Source organism: Lissotriton vulgaris, chromosome 9, assembly GCF_964263255.1.
Source record: "Lissotriton vulgaris chromosome 9, aLisVul1.2, whole genome shotgun sequence".
Lineage (NCBI taxonomy): Eukaryota > Metazoa > Chordata > Amphibia > Caudata > Salamandridae > Lissotriton > Lissotriton vulgaris.
In genome coordinates this window covers 1,126,821,597-1,126,836,273 of record NC_141697.1, presented here as the reverse complement: position 1 = coordinate 1,126,836,273, position 14,677 = coordinate 1,126,821,597, and the positions used below count along the sequence as shown (strand labels likewise).

Here is a 14,677-nt window from a genome sequence, read left to right as displayed (position 1 = left end):
TATCTCCAAAAGCTAACACCTGCCCATAGCAGTTCTTAGCCATGTTATCCAATGGGAGGTGGATAACATGGTTAAGAGCTTTAGCTCGGTTATGCATGAATATCGCTGACTTTTCAGCGATATTCATGCCTTGCGGCCGATTTTTATCGCATTTGCGATAAACCTTGGTAATACCAAGGTTTAGCTGCGATAAAAATCGCCGCAGCGCAGCGATAATTTTGTACCGCTAACCAAGCAATGGCGATAATTATCGCTATTGCTTGGTAATATGCCCCTATGTTTTTTCGGCAAGCATTGCTGGTCAAATATCCCAAGACATAACAACGATCATAGATGAAACCCGATATATAATAATACCTTCAGGTAAAAAAAGAATGTATAAAAAGTAAAACAATCTTCTCTCCACTCTGCAGATGAAAGCCCTTTAGTCGTACTAAGATTCAGAAACAAGACTAGAAGCGACTTGCCCTTCACCTCTGGAAAAAACTCCCCCTAGAAATCTGCAGTGCCCTTGTCATGCTTTTCAAAGACACTGTGATTGTGAACACAGTGAAAACACACCTCTTCTAACCCTGACACTATTAAGGTTCTCTCTCTCTCGATATATGTTTATTTTGCATGCACCTCTCTTTATGCGCTATACTTTAACCTATGCACTAATGTGGATCTCAAAAAGGCAAGTATTGAAATGTATTACGTTAGGGTTTCATACTTCTTAACCCTTGCATATTATTGCTATATTCTCTCTAGCAAATAGAAGCAATTCAGGTGTATAGTGTGCGCTATACAAATAACAATTCATAGTATGTTTTGAGTCACTGTTTGCTAATTGTCAAGCAGGCATTGCTAAATCTGCAAACTGAAGGGAGAGAAATATTTGAATTGCTTACATGAAATATTTCCGAATACTGTTTGATTTCTTGTCTCGTCGCTGCCTTATGATAACATTTAAATGTAATTATAGAAGCATACCGCATGTCCATAAGCTATTAAATTTAGTTTTCAATGGTTTACACTTTCAGGATGTACGGACGCCGTAATGATGTATTCAGACAGCTGCATGTCACCAGGTAAGCAGAAATTGTCTTTGAGATGTTAGCAAACATTGCAGTTTTTACACTTGTTAGGACATCGCTAAATCAGTGGTAGAGCTATTGATACAGTAATGCACTACTACGAGTGAAGGATTATTACTTTGCACACACATTTGGGGCATAACATACCATTTCGGGGTCCTTTTTCACATTTATCTGAGTGAAATTAACTCTTTCGCTGCGGTGGCTATTCCACCGCAGCGCTAACGGTAGCGGGGGGGCGCGCGGGTGAGCTCCGCGGGTGACAGAACCGTTCCGTCACGGCTCGCGGGTGAGCTGTGCTCATGACGGAACGGTTCCGTCACAACCCCGCCAGCTCAATTGAACGCGCCGCGCAGGCGCGGCGGGCGGGCCGTGACGGAACCGTTACGTCATGAGCACAGCTCACCCGCGAGCCATGACGGAATGGTTCCGTCAATAGCCTGGAAGGGGTTAATACCAGGCGGAGCAAGCTGAAAACAAATATGCTGATATGGTGTTTCTGCTACAACATCACTCTATAGCGGTCAAATGCAATTAATGTACGGGAATCCAATGAATGCAATTTAGCAATTTTTGATTGATCTAAACTATGTAATTTTTTATTTTTTTGGGTGCAGTCACCTTATTTCTGCGACTCCAGAAACACATATAATGTCAGTTTCATACATTGTCCTGTAGATAATTTCCGCTCCTTTTGGGACCATGGAATTGTTTTCTCTAAAAAGGACCAGTTGGTCCTGTGAATTAATTCATGTTTGTCTAATATAACTATGACTGCAACAAACAGGGGCAGCCCTGTAACCCAAACAAGGGGCCAGTAAACAATATAAGTGCAACAATGGGTCAGGAAATAATAAGAAAGAATAACAATTATAACATATAATAGTCCATTTAAAGAACAGAATAGTGAATAACCGTGTACTCACAAACGTATATCAAGTATTTTTTGTCAATAAACAAATATAAAATACACAACTACACAGTAATACATTGGTGCTCAGAAAGTTACACAAACATATATAATTGAGGGAATACAAACTTAAGTGTAAACAAAGAACAATTTCAGAGGAGAAAATACAAAAACAAGTTTGTCAGATGACAAAAACAAAACACAACATATGCTTCCTCTTGATTTTTTGCAAAGGAAGGCGTCAACGGCGTTTCGACTTTGCTAATTTAGCAGGTCATCATCAGCACATAATCAGACGCACCACCTTTCCCACATCAATAGTTAAAACTTTGTTCGAACTTGGTCATTCCTCTCCTCCACCTCCATGAGAACTCGCCTACTTGCTCATCACCGCGCTTCTCGTTGTCAACTTCATCTTCTTATAACTTGCTATCTAATGAAAACAAAACCCTTCTATGTTAAATAATGAGGCAAAGTGTTACAGAATACGCGCACATTTTTACACACACAATAAATATAGAAAAGGAGCTCTTGGTCCAGAAAAAACAGTGTTTAGGTTGAGCTTAGACAGCGCATGCGCTGTCTTCAAGACATGTAGTAAACAGTATATGGAGGGTGTCACTTCCGTTTTGTGGGTAGCAGCACCGACCAACTACAGTTTAGTTACGCTGTAGGTCGATATCTCTTTCGTTTTGTGACTACTTCATCGTCTCAGTGTCCCCGGCCTTGAAAACAAACACTTGCAGTGTCCAAGCGGAAACATCCTTTAGTGTGATGCTAGGAAACAACCTTCAGTTTGACGCCAGTCTGGTCAAGTGATGTCTAGTTCCTAAGAAATCCCATTTTGTTCTCAGGCTGAAGCAGCAGGGGGTTAGGAAGCGGTTCCGTGAATGGCGACCTGTTTACTGGTTTCTTTTGCTTCAGCTTTTTTTAGTAATTTCCTGTCGTCTTTTACTTTCCTCCCACTTACTTTCGCGTTAGTTCACTTTGCTCCCACCCCCCTTCTGTTGTCAGCATCCCCTTTGCTCCCGCCTCTCCCCCGTTGTCCATGTTATCTTTTTTTCCCGAACCCCGTTTGCTCCCCCCCTTGTGTTTTTTTTTTTACTTTCAGCCAAGTTAAAAACGAGGCTAAAAAAAATAGGTAGGATTTTTGGGCTTTCCCAATGCTTGTTTACAGGGAGAGACAATTTGTGGTGTTAATCCTGTGAGATTCATTGAATTTACTGGTTACATTTACCATTTAGGAGCCACATTGCTTAAGGTGTTTTAACATTTCCGCTCCTGGGCTTAATTAAAATGAGTTATAGTCTGCTCTTGTAAAGTTCACTCATCCAGGTTTGGGTTTAGATTAGTGGTGATAGAAATGCCAGTTAGAGTGTCCTAGAGGGTAGATGGCAGCTAATTGTGTGCCATCACAGAGGAGAGCAAAGGGATCCGTCATATCATTGTAGATGTGGTGCATCCCTTTGTTTCGGAATCAACACAGAGCGGTGCAGCGACATGGCTTGCTGCACCGCGCTGCGTTAATTCCTTGTAAATAATGCCCAAGGGGCTTTGCATGGCAAGTGTGTCACTTTTTGTGATGTACCGGCGGCGCAACCCAGTGAGCCATATTTACAATGACACGTAAAGCCACCATGCGGGGCTTTTCGTGTCCTTGTAAATATGGCCCTTTACATGCAACACTTTGCGTGAAATGGGCGTGCCATGAATGTTTTGCTGTGGATGTTCCCATGCAACACCCTTGGCTTCTGTCGCATTTCCAGATTTACGAGAAATCGTATGGAAATGTTCAAAATTCTCCTCGTTTTTTTACTCTTTCTATGTGTGCTGCATGCTGCAGCACACATAGAAAGAGGAGACTACCTCTTGTGATCGTTTTTTGATGCAGGCACCCTTACCTTGATGCAAGGGTGTTCACGTCCGCGTATGGCAGCTAATTGTGCACCAGATCATGGGACAGCAAAGGGATCCGTCATATCATTGTAGATATGCCGCATCCCTTTGCTTCGGAATTAACGCAATGCGGCGCAGCCAAATAGCTTGCGGATCGGTTCTGCTGCATTAATTCCTTGTAAATAAGACCCTTAATTCTTGGGAATCTGAATATAATTAAAGTAGGCCCAAACTCGGGTAAGCATAATAAATAATTTGCACAACATGTTGTGCTGTGTCATGTCAGTGTGCTCATATTGAAATGTATATTATTTAGAACACTGCAAATTAAGACTGAGGGCATGCATAAACCCGTTCATTATTGTTTTACAATATTTTGCACAGGAAATCTCTGGAATCCAAATATTACTGCCTGCATCTTAGAGAAGAATGTGGAAGTGAATTTTACACTACACGGTCCTGGAACAGAACATGTGATCCAGCTGCACAGATGTTCATCGCCGTCAACGTTGCCAAGTGCCAGCTGTAAAATGATTGATCTCTATAGTGTTACTGAGGTACTGAAAATGTACATATATAACTCCTCTTCCAAGTACTGCTCATGACCTCACAAATAATGTCATAGATGACATTCCAAATGACATCATCAGCGACAACACTCGTAAAATTACATATCTCATCACCAATGACATCCTCAGTGGAATGCAGTTGTGAAGATGCAATCCTGTTTTTAACTGTCAGATGGGTCTAGCACATGCTGTGGCCTTTTGATAAATCTTACACTCAGTCCTAGTGGTGCTAGGACACACTGGGCATGGGCAGTGATACACTCAGGCAAGACCATGTATTATTGGTAGGCTGTGACCTTGTGCCAAGCAAAGCTGGTTTTGGGGCAGGGTATGGCTTTGGACCAATCCTTTGAACACGCCCATCCTCATTCCATAGCCCACTGCCATGGTCGAAGACCATAACGTGCAGGCTCTGGGATCAGGCATTTCCATTGGCACAGCACCTGTACCGCTTGAGCCTGATAGTATATCTTTAGCTACATTTTGCAGGCTCTGTGTGCAATGAGTGTCATTCAGCCAAGCAATGTGCCCAGTGAACCTACAGCCAGAGTCCACAAGATATGTTCACAAACCTTTCAATGAATAGAAGAAATCCATAGATTTACCATTCAAGGAATCAGAAGGTGATTACACAAACCTGTCATTGTCATCAGATCCAAGGGGCTCATTTTCTTTGTCGCCCTATCTACCCAGTTTTCAAATCCTTGACACTTCTTCCAGGTGCCAGACTAGGTAAACATTTTTATAGCAAGAGCTCCCAGCTGGTGCTAACTGGTCTTAGGGGAAACAGTGTCTGCCCAATCTCATTTTAACAAGCCTAGGGGGAGTAAACATGCATGCTGTAGCTGAGCGCAATTTGGCAAAGGAACATGGAGAGTAATTACATTTCTAATGCAGAAGAGAGAAATCCAATAAATGGCCTTGTGATAGCTAAATAGTTCCTTGAATAACATTTGTTTTTAATCGACAGCCAAAGTAACTGTGCAAGATGATGTGAGACTAAAATATAGGCCCTCATTTCGATAGGGGTCAGGGGACCGCCCTACTGGTGGTTGGAAAGTGCTCTTTAAAATGGCGGCTTGTGCTGCAGCCCAGGAAAAGGGCTGCAGCACCAGCAGCAGTGTAAAGGAGCACTTTGTGCGCATCTATGGAACTTTTGTAATGCCCCATTAGGTGCATGGCACACAGTGCATGGGGGTGTGTGGGTGTGTGTTACCCCAGGGCCACTGTGCTGAGGCCCAATAGAGATGCTGCCCCTTTTGGGGCCCCCAAAGTCCCTTTCCGACAGCCATGAAAAGGTTGTTGGTAAGGGACATCGTAATCCTGACGGCAGTGGCTGCTTCGTCACCGCCTCCATTCGGGATTACGATTTCCACAGCCAACCTGTCGGGATCATCTAAACTCCACCCTTTCCACCCATCGGTGAACTCTAAAAACCCCTAACTGCTTCTAAACTACACCTATCCCTGACCCCTAACTTCACCCATACCTGAATGCCAACAAAGAGCCTTAGTACCCTTAAACACCTCCCATCCCTGACCCCGAAAAAATACTCGCCACCCCTAAAGTACACTAATGCCTGATCCAAAGAAACCCTTTCTACTTCTACTCCACCCTTCCCCAAACCCTTAAAACCCTTCACCCCTCTATACTCCATCCATTCCTGAACCTTAAAATTCTTCCGCCCCATAAATTCCAACCATCCATGACCCTTAAACACCTCTTCACCACTAAACCCCATCCATTCCTGAACCGTAAAATCTCTGCCCCACTCCTGTACTCTACCCATCTCTGAGCCTTAAAAAACGTCACCAGCCCTAAAATCCACCCATTTCTGAACCCTAAAAACTTCTTTCTATGCCCGAACTTTACCCATCTCTGACCCCTCCTCATCCCTAAACATCACCTGCCCCTGACCTTTAAAACTTCTCACTACCCCCACTTTCCTTTATAATAAATTTCCATTAATTTCCAATTTATTATCATTTCCTTAAACTTGTCCTTCATTAAAAAAGTTTTTTCATGATTTTGTTTCCTCCAATGTGGTTTGTCAGTTTTTGTTTACATTCACGTACATCAGTGGTAGGGATCCAGTAGAAATCACACCGGATACTGCCTGCACTACCCATCACCAAAACCTTAATTTTGTATCAGTTTTTAGCTTGCGCCAATGGCCCTTAATCTATTCTGCCGAAGTAGAGGGGGAACACTTCTGCCAAGGAAGTGCAGCTCCTCCTTTGAAGAAGCAGTAAGGTTTCATGGAGGTTCAGTAGGGTGCCGTAGACATATAGAGGGAACCCAAACCAACAAGAATGGAAGAGCTTATCCGTGGGATCAACAAAGATATTGAAAAGGTAAGGGTAAACAAAGATTACCAATGGGAGACTACACAGGTTAACTGGAAGTAGCAGACAAAAAAGGAGATAATTATTTATTTGGAAACTGATTCTGCAGAAAGGATTTAAACCAAGACTGGGCAATGCCTGCAATGCTAATCTCACTACTTCTGAAAACAATCTACTGACATCATCCCTGCGGGTGGGCACGTGAGGTCCTCAGATGGAGCTACAATAGCACCATCTGCCACTGTCTGGGAGCTACTATTGTAAAATAATCTGGATCGAGTCTGTTGCCTAGAGAAGTGTCAAAGGTGAGTAATGTGCAGAAATATGACTCCACCTGTCATGGTTTATCATCCTTTCACGTAGAGTTGGAATGGGTGCACCTTGGCCAAACATGATTTCATCAATATTTTTATGACTGAAGTTCATGATTTGGGTTCGTTGATTAGTAAACCTGTTAACAGCGGCCAGAGAAATAATGTAAAGCCTTCTCAGTCAGTCATATGTGTCAATTTTGTGAACCAGCAGAGACAGTTTGTAAACCATAAGGTGATCAGGAAAGAAAATATTTTTCAGCCAATCAGATTTGAGTTTCCATTAATAAATGTCGAGCCTGATGTACAAAACACTGGTTACAAAATACTAGTCACAGACGGTGACTAGAAATTTTGTGGAACGGCCACATACTTATAGATTAGTCCACTAAATTCGAAGTAAATTGTAATCTGAACTACCTCATGAATATAAATGAGAAAGGTCACAAATTGTTACTTACTGTACTTGGAAGCAATCAAAGGGGGGGTTGCCTGTTGGAACAGAATGCTCCCATGTCTGTGATTGCATTTAAATAACATGAACTTTTTTTATGTAGCCAGTTTTCCATAATGCAAACGGAGCTGTTTTAATTAAAAAAAAGTTTACTTTTTCGAAAACATTTGTTTGAAAGTTGACAGAGGTACCCTGGAGCACTGCCTTTCCACAACAACATTTTAGTTTACTTTACAAAGGGAAAATGGGTTCTACAGTACCCCTTCCATTTTGTTAATCGATTAACAGCACAACTTGGGAGTTAGTACATTTTCAATGTTTTACAGCCTAGTTGTGGTTGCAAAAAATGTACACACCTTCTGAAGAAATCGCTATTTCGATGGGGAAGTTGCAAAGCACTCTTTCCAAAAAGCAATACCTTACAGTGTTGCAAACCCATTTTAGGAGTCAGCAATAATTTACTGACTCCTAAAATAGTGTTTATTAATATAAAATATTACTTTTAAGATTGCAAACAGTTATTTGGACATAAAACTGTTTTGTACATCAGGCCCTCATTTCCCAAATTAGGGACCATATTTACTAACTCTTTGCGCCAGGTTATTGTTACCTTTGTAATGCAAATCTTATGCAAAGAGTTATGTTGGGCTTTACTATCTAAAGTAAATCAGGATTTGAATTGTTTCCCAAAATAACTCAAAATTCTGCAATGAACTGTTTTGTTTACAATGCACCAAGTGAGTTTTCCATGGGTAGTGCATGGTCATTCACATGCAACCATCCATGGGTTTTGATGCAAATCTCTATCTACAAACAATCATAGATGGGGATTTGCACCAAAATCCTACACTTCCTCAAGGCAGGTGCATTGAGGAGAAATGTTTTCATTCAGAACACATACAGAGTGGAAAATTGTTAAAGATAGTTTTTGTAAGGGTCCTCTTCCAATGCAAAAACGACTCCTTACAGAATGCACACACCTTCGAACTATGACATAAGTGTGTGTGCTGACGCATAGCAGAAAAATGTGCACCAGAGCAGGAAGTGAGGAAAACAATGCCAGATCCTAGTAGATATGAAGCAGTTCTGCTATTTTCTTTTCAAAACCCACCTTACAACTTTTCACCCTCTTGTTTAAATCATCAACGAGGGGGTTATTTTCTAGCATTTTGTGAGAGTGCATACTTGGAGTGTAGCGATACAGTTACATTCAATAGATTTAATTATCATTAAAAAGGCTTGTGCAGTGCAGCACGAGCTCCTATACAGCCCTTAGTAAATGTAGGCCTAATTTGTGAAGGATTAATTACTATAGATGTTTTTGGAAGATTATGCGCATGTTTCTGAAGTTATTAGTGATCAAGAAAATACTTTCCCTGTCAACAGTTTCTTACTACAGAGACGCTTTTGCGACTCTAATAAATGTATGTGTTTCTTAATGTGTGTTTTTAGATGGCTTAAAGAGTTAATCTAATTGATTTTAATATGCTGTATAATTTGTATTGTATCTCAGAATAACAAATCAAGAACATCCCTGTTGATAAGTGGCACTACTGAACTTGTATATGCTGTTGTAGTGGTAAGTTTACATATCTATTTACCTCTTTTAAAGTAATCTAAATTAGTCCAGTCAAAAACTGTGTGCATGTCTTTGTGTGTGCCCAATATACTATTCCCAAAGTAGTTTATGGAACAATAGGAAAGTGTGGAATTTGGAAGCATTACATTCACTATTCGGACTCCAGTCAGTGCAACAGTAGGGAAAGCATTGGACTTCAAAGGGGCAAATTTACTATTCTCACTCCTGTCTAAGCAACAGTAGAGAAAGTGTTTGACTTCGAATGGGTGACAATTTCTATTCCCACTCCAGACAGCACAACAGTAGAGAAAGTGTTGGACTTCGGAGAGGTAAAATTTACTGTTCGCAGTCCAGTCTGTACAACAGCAGGGAAATCAATGGACTTCAGAGGGGTTGAATTTACTAATCCCACCGCAAACAGCACAACAGTAGGAAAAGTGTTGGACTTAAGTTGGGTAAAATTTACGATACCTACTCCATTCTGAGCAGCAGTAGGGAAAGTGCTGTACTTCAGATGGGTTAATTTTATTAGTAGGACTACAGTATGGAAAACGTTGGATTTTGGTGGGGTAACATTTGCCGAGGGTGTATCCTAGCCCCATTCCAGTTCTTTAATTTACACAAATGGACTGGAGGCTTTTTTATTTGGTAGGGAGCTCGATTTTCCCCAAATCAGCAATAAATGTGTCCCTTTATTATCATATGCAGATGACACAGTCCTAATGGCAAGGACCACAAATAGCCTGCATAAATCTCTTGATGCTTTTACCATTTTTATGTTTTTCCTTGATTTAAAAGTTCATTTTATTAAATCCTGTGTAATGGTAGGCGGCTCGAAGCCTACAAAAAACAAAACCTTTGTTGTACAGGGCAAGAGAATTGAAAAGTTAGTTACTTTTAACTTTATTTATAACCAGATGATTGGGGATCACTTCTAATCGCTAGAGCCCAACAGACAAGTAGGGTTGTGAAAGCGCTATTTCGTTCGCATGCAAATTAGGGCACAAGCATAGGCAGTGCCCCCTTAATTTTATGGGCAAGCTCAGAAGACCTAACGTTTTCAAGACAAGTAATTAAAGACTGTCCAAATTTGGGCAATGCTTTAATGATACTTTGGCTTCATTATCTGAGGGAAAAATACCATAAGACAGGCCTGGGGCATTTTTATGATAATCTTAAAAGTATCACGCGAAAAGCCAAGCTTATCATTAAGGAGGCGTACCATACTAGGGTAAAGATGCGCGATGCACAGCATGGTGAGATGGGCTTAATACAGTGGTTCCCTGCCCCAGTGCAATATTATTTAACTTTCTCTACTAATATGCCGATTAGATTTTCCCTAACTAGATTTTATTTTATGCACTGTGCACTTTTTGTTGACATTCTCACACCAAAGAGGGTTTGCCGAAAATCTCATGCTTTGTCCGTGTGATAACTTTTCGAATCAAAGCCCTATGCACTTTGTCCTTTTCTGCACTTCATATAAAATGTCGAGAAGTAGATTTTTAATTCCATTATTAAGGAAGATTCGCCCCTATACATATATTGATGGTTTACATTTTTCGCATACTTTGGCTATCGCGAATATTTGTACTGCGTTGTCCAATTTTATAAAAGTCTCTATGGCTATTAGGAATCATTACGAGTAAAAGATCCTCATAATGACTGGTATCATGTTGTTTACATTGATTATTGTACACAAAGGATTCTAGCCTTTTTGATGCGTCCGACATCATGAAGGGCGTGTGCGTCGGACGGCCAGGGGCCGTCGGATCTGTGCGCGTGTCGGATTCGGCTTCACCCCAGCGGAATTTCCGCCACGGCGAAAAGGTTAAATCACTGGAATCTTATGAAATTTGTACTCTCTTTTATTGTGACTGTTTTTTATAAATTGTTATAAATCTTATTGTTAAACTTTTATGGTACTATGAACAGAAGTAAAGTTGCTCTTGACTTGACTTGAACAGTTTATAAAAAATTGTTAATTATGACTTGATTATCTTCCCATCCGAGACCACTACAAACCAAGCAGCTTGCAACTAAAATACAAGTAAAATAAATAAATATTCCATAAATTATATAAGTAAAAATTAATCAAATAATTAACAAATAACAACTTATTATTAATTTTTACTAATTTACCTTCCCACACTATGTCCATAAACAACATATAATGAAAAGAAATTAATATTACTTAATTTACATAATAAATATCAATCTTTTAATTGTATACATTTTTACTAACTCATTCATAATCATTTTCTAATTAACTTGTCACCCCAAACCCCTATTAACCAAACAACCCACAACACTATAAATTACTAATAAAAATTAAATAACGAATTCTTAATCTCTAGAAATTACAAGCTATAGTTTAAGAAAAATGACCAACATTTACATAAACAATAGTAACACAATAAATATATATATCAAATAAAACACATTCAAATAATTAAAGCATGATATTTTTAATCACTATAATATTCAAACATATTAAAAGCATCATTATTTTTCAAAATTATATTACTTACTTTCAAAAACGATATTCTTGTCAACAATATTTGTGCATCAATATATTTGTGTCACAATATGTATTTTCCGATATTTCTGTCTCTTGATATTTTTAACTCGATATTTAGTCCAAACACTGGGGCACTCGTGTCTCTCAAACACATGCCTTCAGTGCCAGCCCAATAATTTTGTATACAAAAATATAGGCCTGAGGATGCGTGGTGCACACACAGAAGAATAAATGTGCCTTCCCAGTAGCTTGCAGTCATGTTCCTCAGCCAAATATATGACATAATTCTTTACTCCTAGCAATCTAATGGGACAGGGACTCCCTCTACCAGTATCTTGCTACTGCTACATAGCTGTACCAATTTAATTTCAGCAGGTACAGTCATTTAAACAGGTGCAACACAAATGGCATTCTTTTAAAAGAGAACAACTGCACACAGAGGCCAGGAGACAGAAAAATAGGTACAGCACTCTGTTACCTTCACAAAAATACAATTTTCTGCACTTATTATTGTAAATTAATTTAAATCTTTGTTCATAGAATGCCACCACCTTCTGGCAGTGTTTACACAAATGTAAAAAGTGCTTGTGCTTTTTTTTTTCTTCCTACAGGTAAGTTCTCAGTCCTGTCATCAAAAGCTTAGAATAAGTTAAATCAGTTATATTGAAATCTATCTAGGCCTTATAAATATAAAACAATAAAGCAAAATATTTTTTGAATGCATTAAATTTCAAATAATAACGTACGTTTTAAAATTAACTTGCAACAACTAGTTGTAAATAATACTGTAAATTATGTATATAAATTATAGGTTTTATATATATATATATATATATATATATATATATATATATATATATATATATATATATATATATATATATCCAAAACACACCTTCACTACGAAGAAGTGAGAGGCCACACACGGGGGAATCCTTTTGAGAGCCTTTAATGTGGACACTGGGCATTATGCATTTCGGCGACCTTTCGCCTCGTCAGATGCCTCCACACAGGTACCACCATAACCTCTCCACATAAAGTGTCTCCTCCTGCTCCCTCATTGATTGGAGAGCTCCGCCCCTTGTTGTTTTTATGCACGCCTTCTGTAGTCTTGGAATCCTGACTACATCTCCCACAGTTCACCTGGGTTGGAAGCAATGCACGGGGGTAACTTGGTGGTGTTACATGACTCGGGGAGAAAGGGTGTTTGCTGATACGGTGGCTGGTTCCATGTGAGAATGGTGTCCCGTGACTCCCGCAGGCCCCCACTGATCGTTCCCGCCTCTCATGCATAGGCTCGGTGGGCCACGAGTCAGGATACCATGATTCCCGGCTCCTCGCACCTACTAGTTGTAAATAATACTGTAAAATATGTATATAAATTATAGGTTTTATATATATATATATATAGAAATGTGTTGAAATTATAATTGAATATATGTCTATGTATTGGGATGGCTTTCTGGATTTAACCAGTTATGACTTTATGTATTCCATTCAGCAATGGCAACTATGTATCAGCGAAAGTGCGTTGTCACTGTTTACTACTTATCACATGATTATGGTGGGCGTCACCAGGGGGTGGCGTCTCTATCACTGCATACACGTATAAAAGAGCATAATTGATTATAAACATGTTGCAGCGTGATCAAGGGCTGTTCGCCCGAAACGCGTCGCTGGTTCTGTTTTAAATCTTTTAATAAATACCATCTTGCTGAATTGGCTGGTCCGGTCCTCTTCCTTGTTGGCGTGGAGGCGGTGTCTGCGAACGCAGAGCAGGCTGGGGAGTAACCCTTTGTTCATGTAATAACGGAGGTTGATTTGCCTCCGTAACGGACCCCTTCGTCAACTGCTGGCAGCTGCTTCAAATCGCTCTTGTTTGGATCTCGTTTGGGAATCTTTGCAGCTGGCCCCCGGACGTACTGAAACCCTGCCGCTTTGGTTTGGCGGTGTGAGCAGCCCCGAGGATTCGCGTCGGAGGACGTGGGACGCGGAGCAGTTCCCGCCATTGACCTAAGGTGAGTGCGTTTTCAAGGCAATGTCGTCCGGTGACGGAGTTATTGAGCAGCAGTAAAGAACGAGTCTGAATTGTGCTCGTTGTGTTTAAAAATAAGATAACAGAACTGTAACAACATGGATAAGGACGAAATAGACAAGCAGCGGGAGGAAGCCGCACTGTCACTCTTTGATGCCACTGATACATCTTCTGTCCGTTACCAAGAACAAAGTCAAAACGAACTTGGCAATTCACAAACAAAAGATTTAAAGCAATTATTTAAAGAGCTGGTTAAATTGCGTAAAGCCGAATGTACTAAGTGGTGGGAGCATAAGTCCCTTAGTAAATATGAGGAAGTGGGACGTGTGCCACGAGGACTGAGGATCCTATTGGCCCCCAGTTTTGACAACCCGGACCCAGCCATGCTTCAGGAATGGGGCGAAAGTAACTTGGCTGCATCGATGAATTTAGTATGCATACTAATTAAGTATGCCGCTAGTGACCGAGCCAAGTTGTTGGATAAAATCAAAGCTTTGGAATTAGAAATTGATGCCTGCCAGAATGCTGTAGAAACCAAAAAACTTACAGACAATATGAATGAACAATTGCGCAAACACGAAGAGAAAATAAAAACGCGCAAGACTACAAAATTTTCTCGTGACGCAGATGACTATCGTCTGGGGAGGATCTTTACTTTTTCCAAAAAATATAATTCGGCTAAAAGGCAGGCATATACAAAAAAGAAGAATGCTTCTGCCTTCAACTCCAATAACGCTCTGCCAGCTGGCAGCTCTGGCCCTACAACATCTAACGCCATCGATGCTCACGGGGTGACACATCCTACAGACTCATCGACAACCAGTGCATCCAGCATGGAATCACTATCCTCTGGCTCCACCAATAGTGATTTAAACTTAATGGGACTGGAAACATTAAATCTCCAGCAGGAAATGGATTTTGTAGTGGACGAGAGGCTCCAAACCCTGAGATCATGGCAAAACAACCAACAGCCAAACAAAG

The 14,677-nt window shown here is 40.4% G+C and overlaps 1 protein-coding gene across 2 annotated transcripts in view; it reads left to right on the top strand.

Annotated features, from left to right (window-relative positions):
* The window catches only part of IL17RB (interleukin 17 receptor B), a 159,165-nt gene that overhangs the window by 111,120 nt on the left and 33,368 nt on the right, over window positions 1-14,677 (top strand). For both annotated transcript variants that reach the window (XR_015300081.1, XM_086939140.1), the window contains exons 6-8: window positions 1,023-1,070; window positions 4,267-4,439; window positions 9,075-9,140. Coding sequence is in view for 1 of the 2 variants with exons in the window: in XM_086939140.1 (XP_086795266.1) it covers window positions 1,023-1,070; window positions 4,267-4,439; window positions 9,075-9,140 (287 nt within the window). In the remaining variant the exon portion in view is untranslated. The remainder of the gene's footprint in view (window positions 1-1,022; window positions 1,071-4,266; window positions 4,440-9,074; window positions 9,141-14,677) is intronic.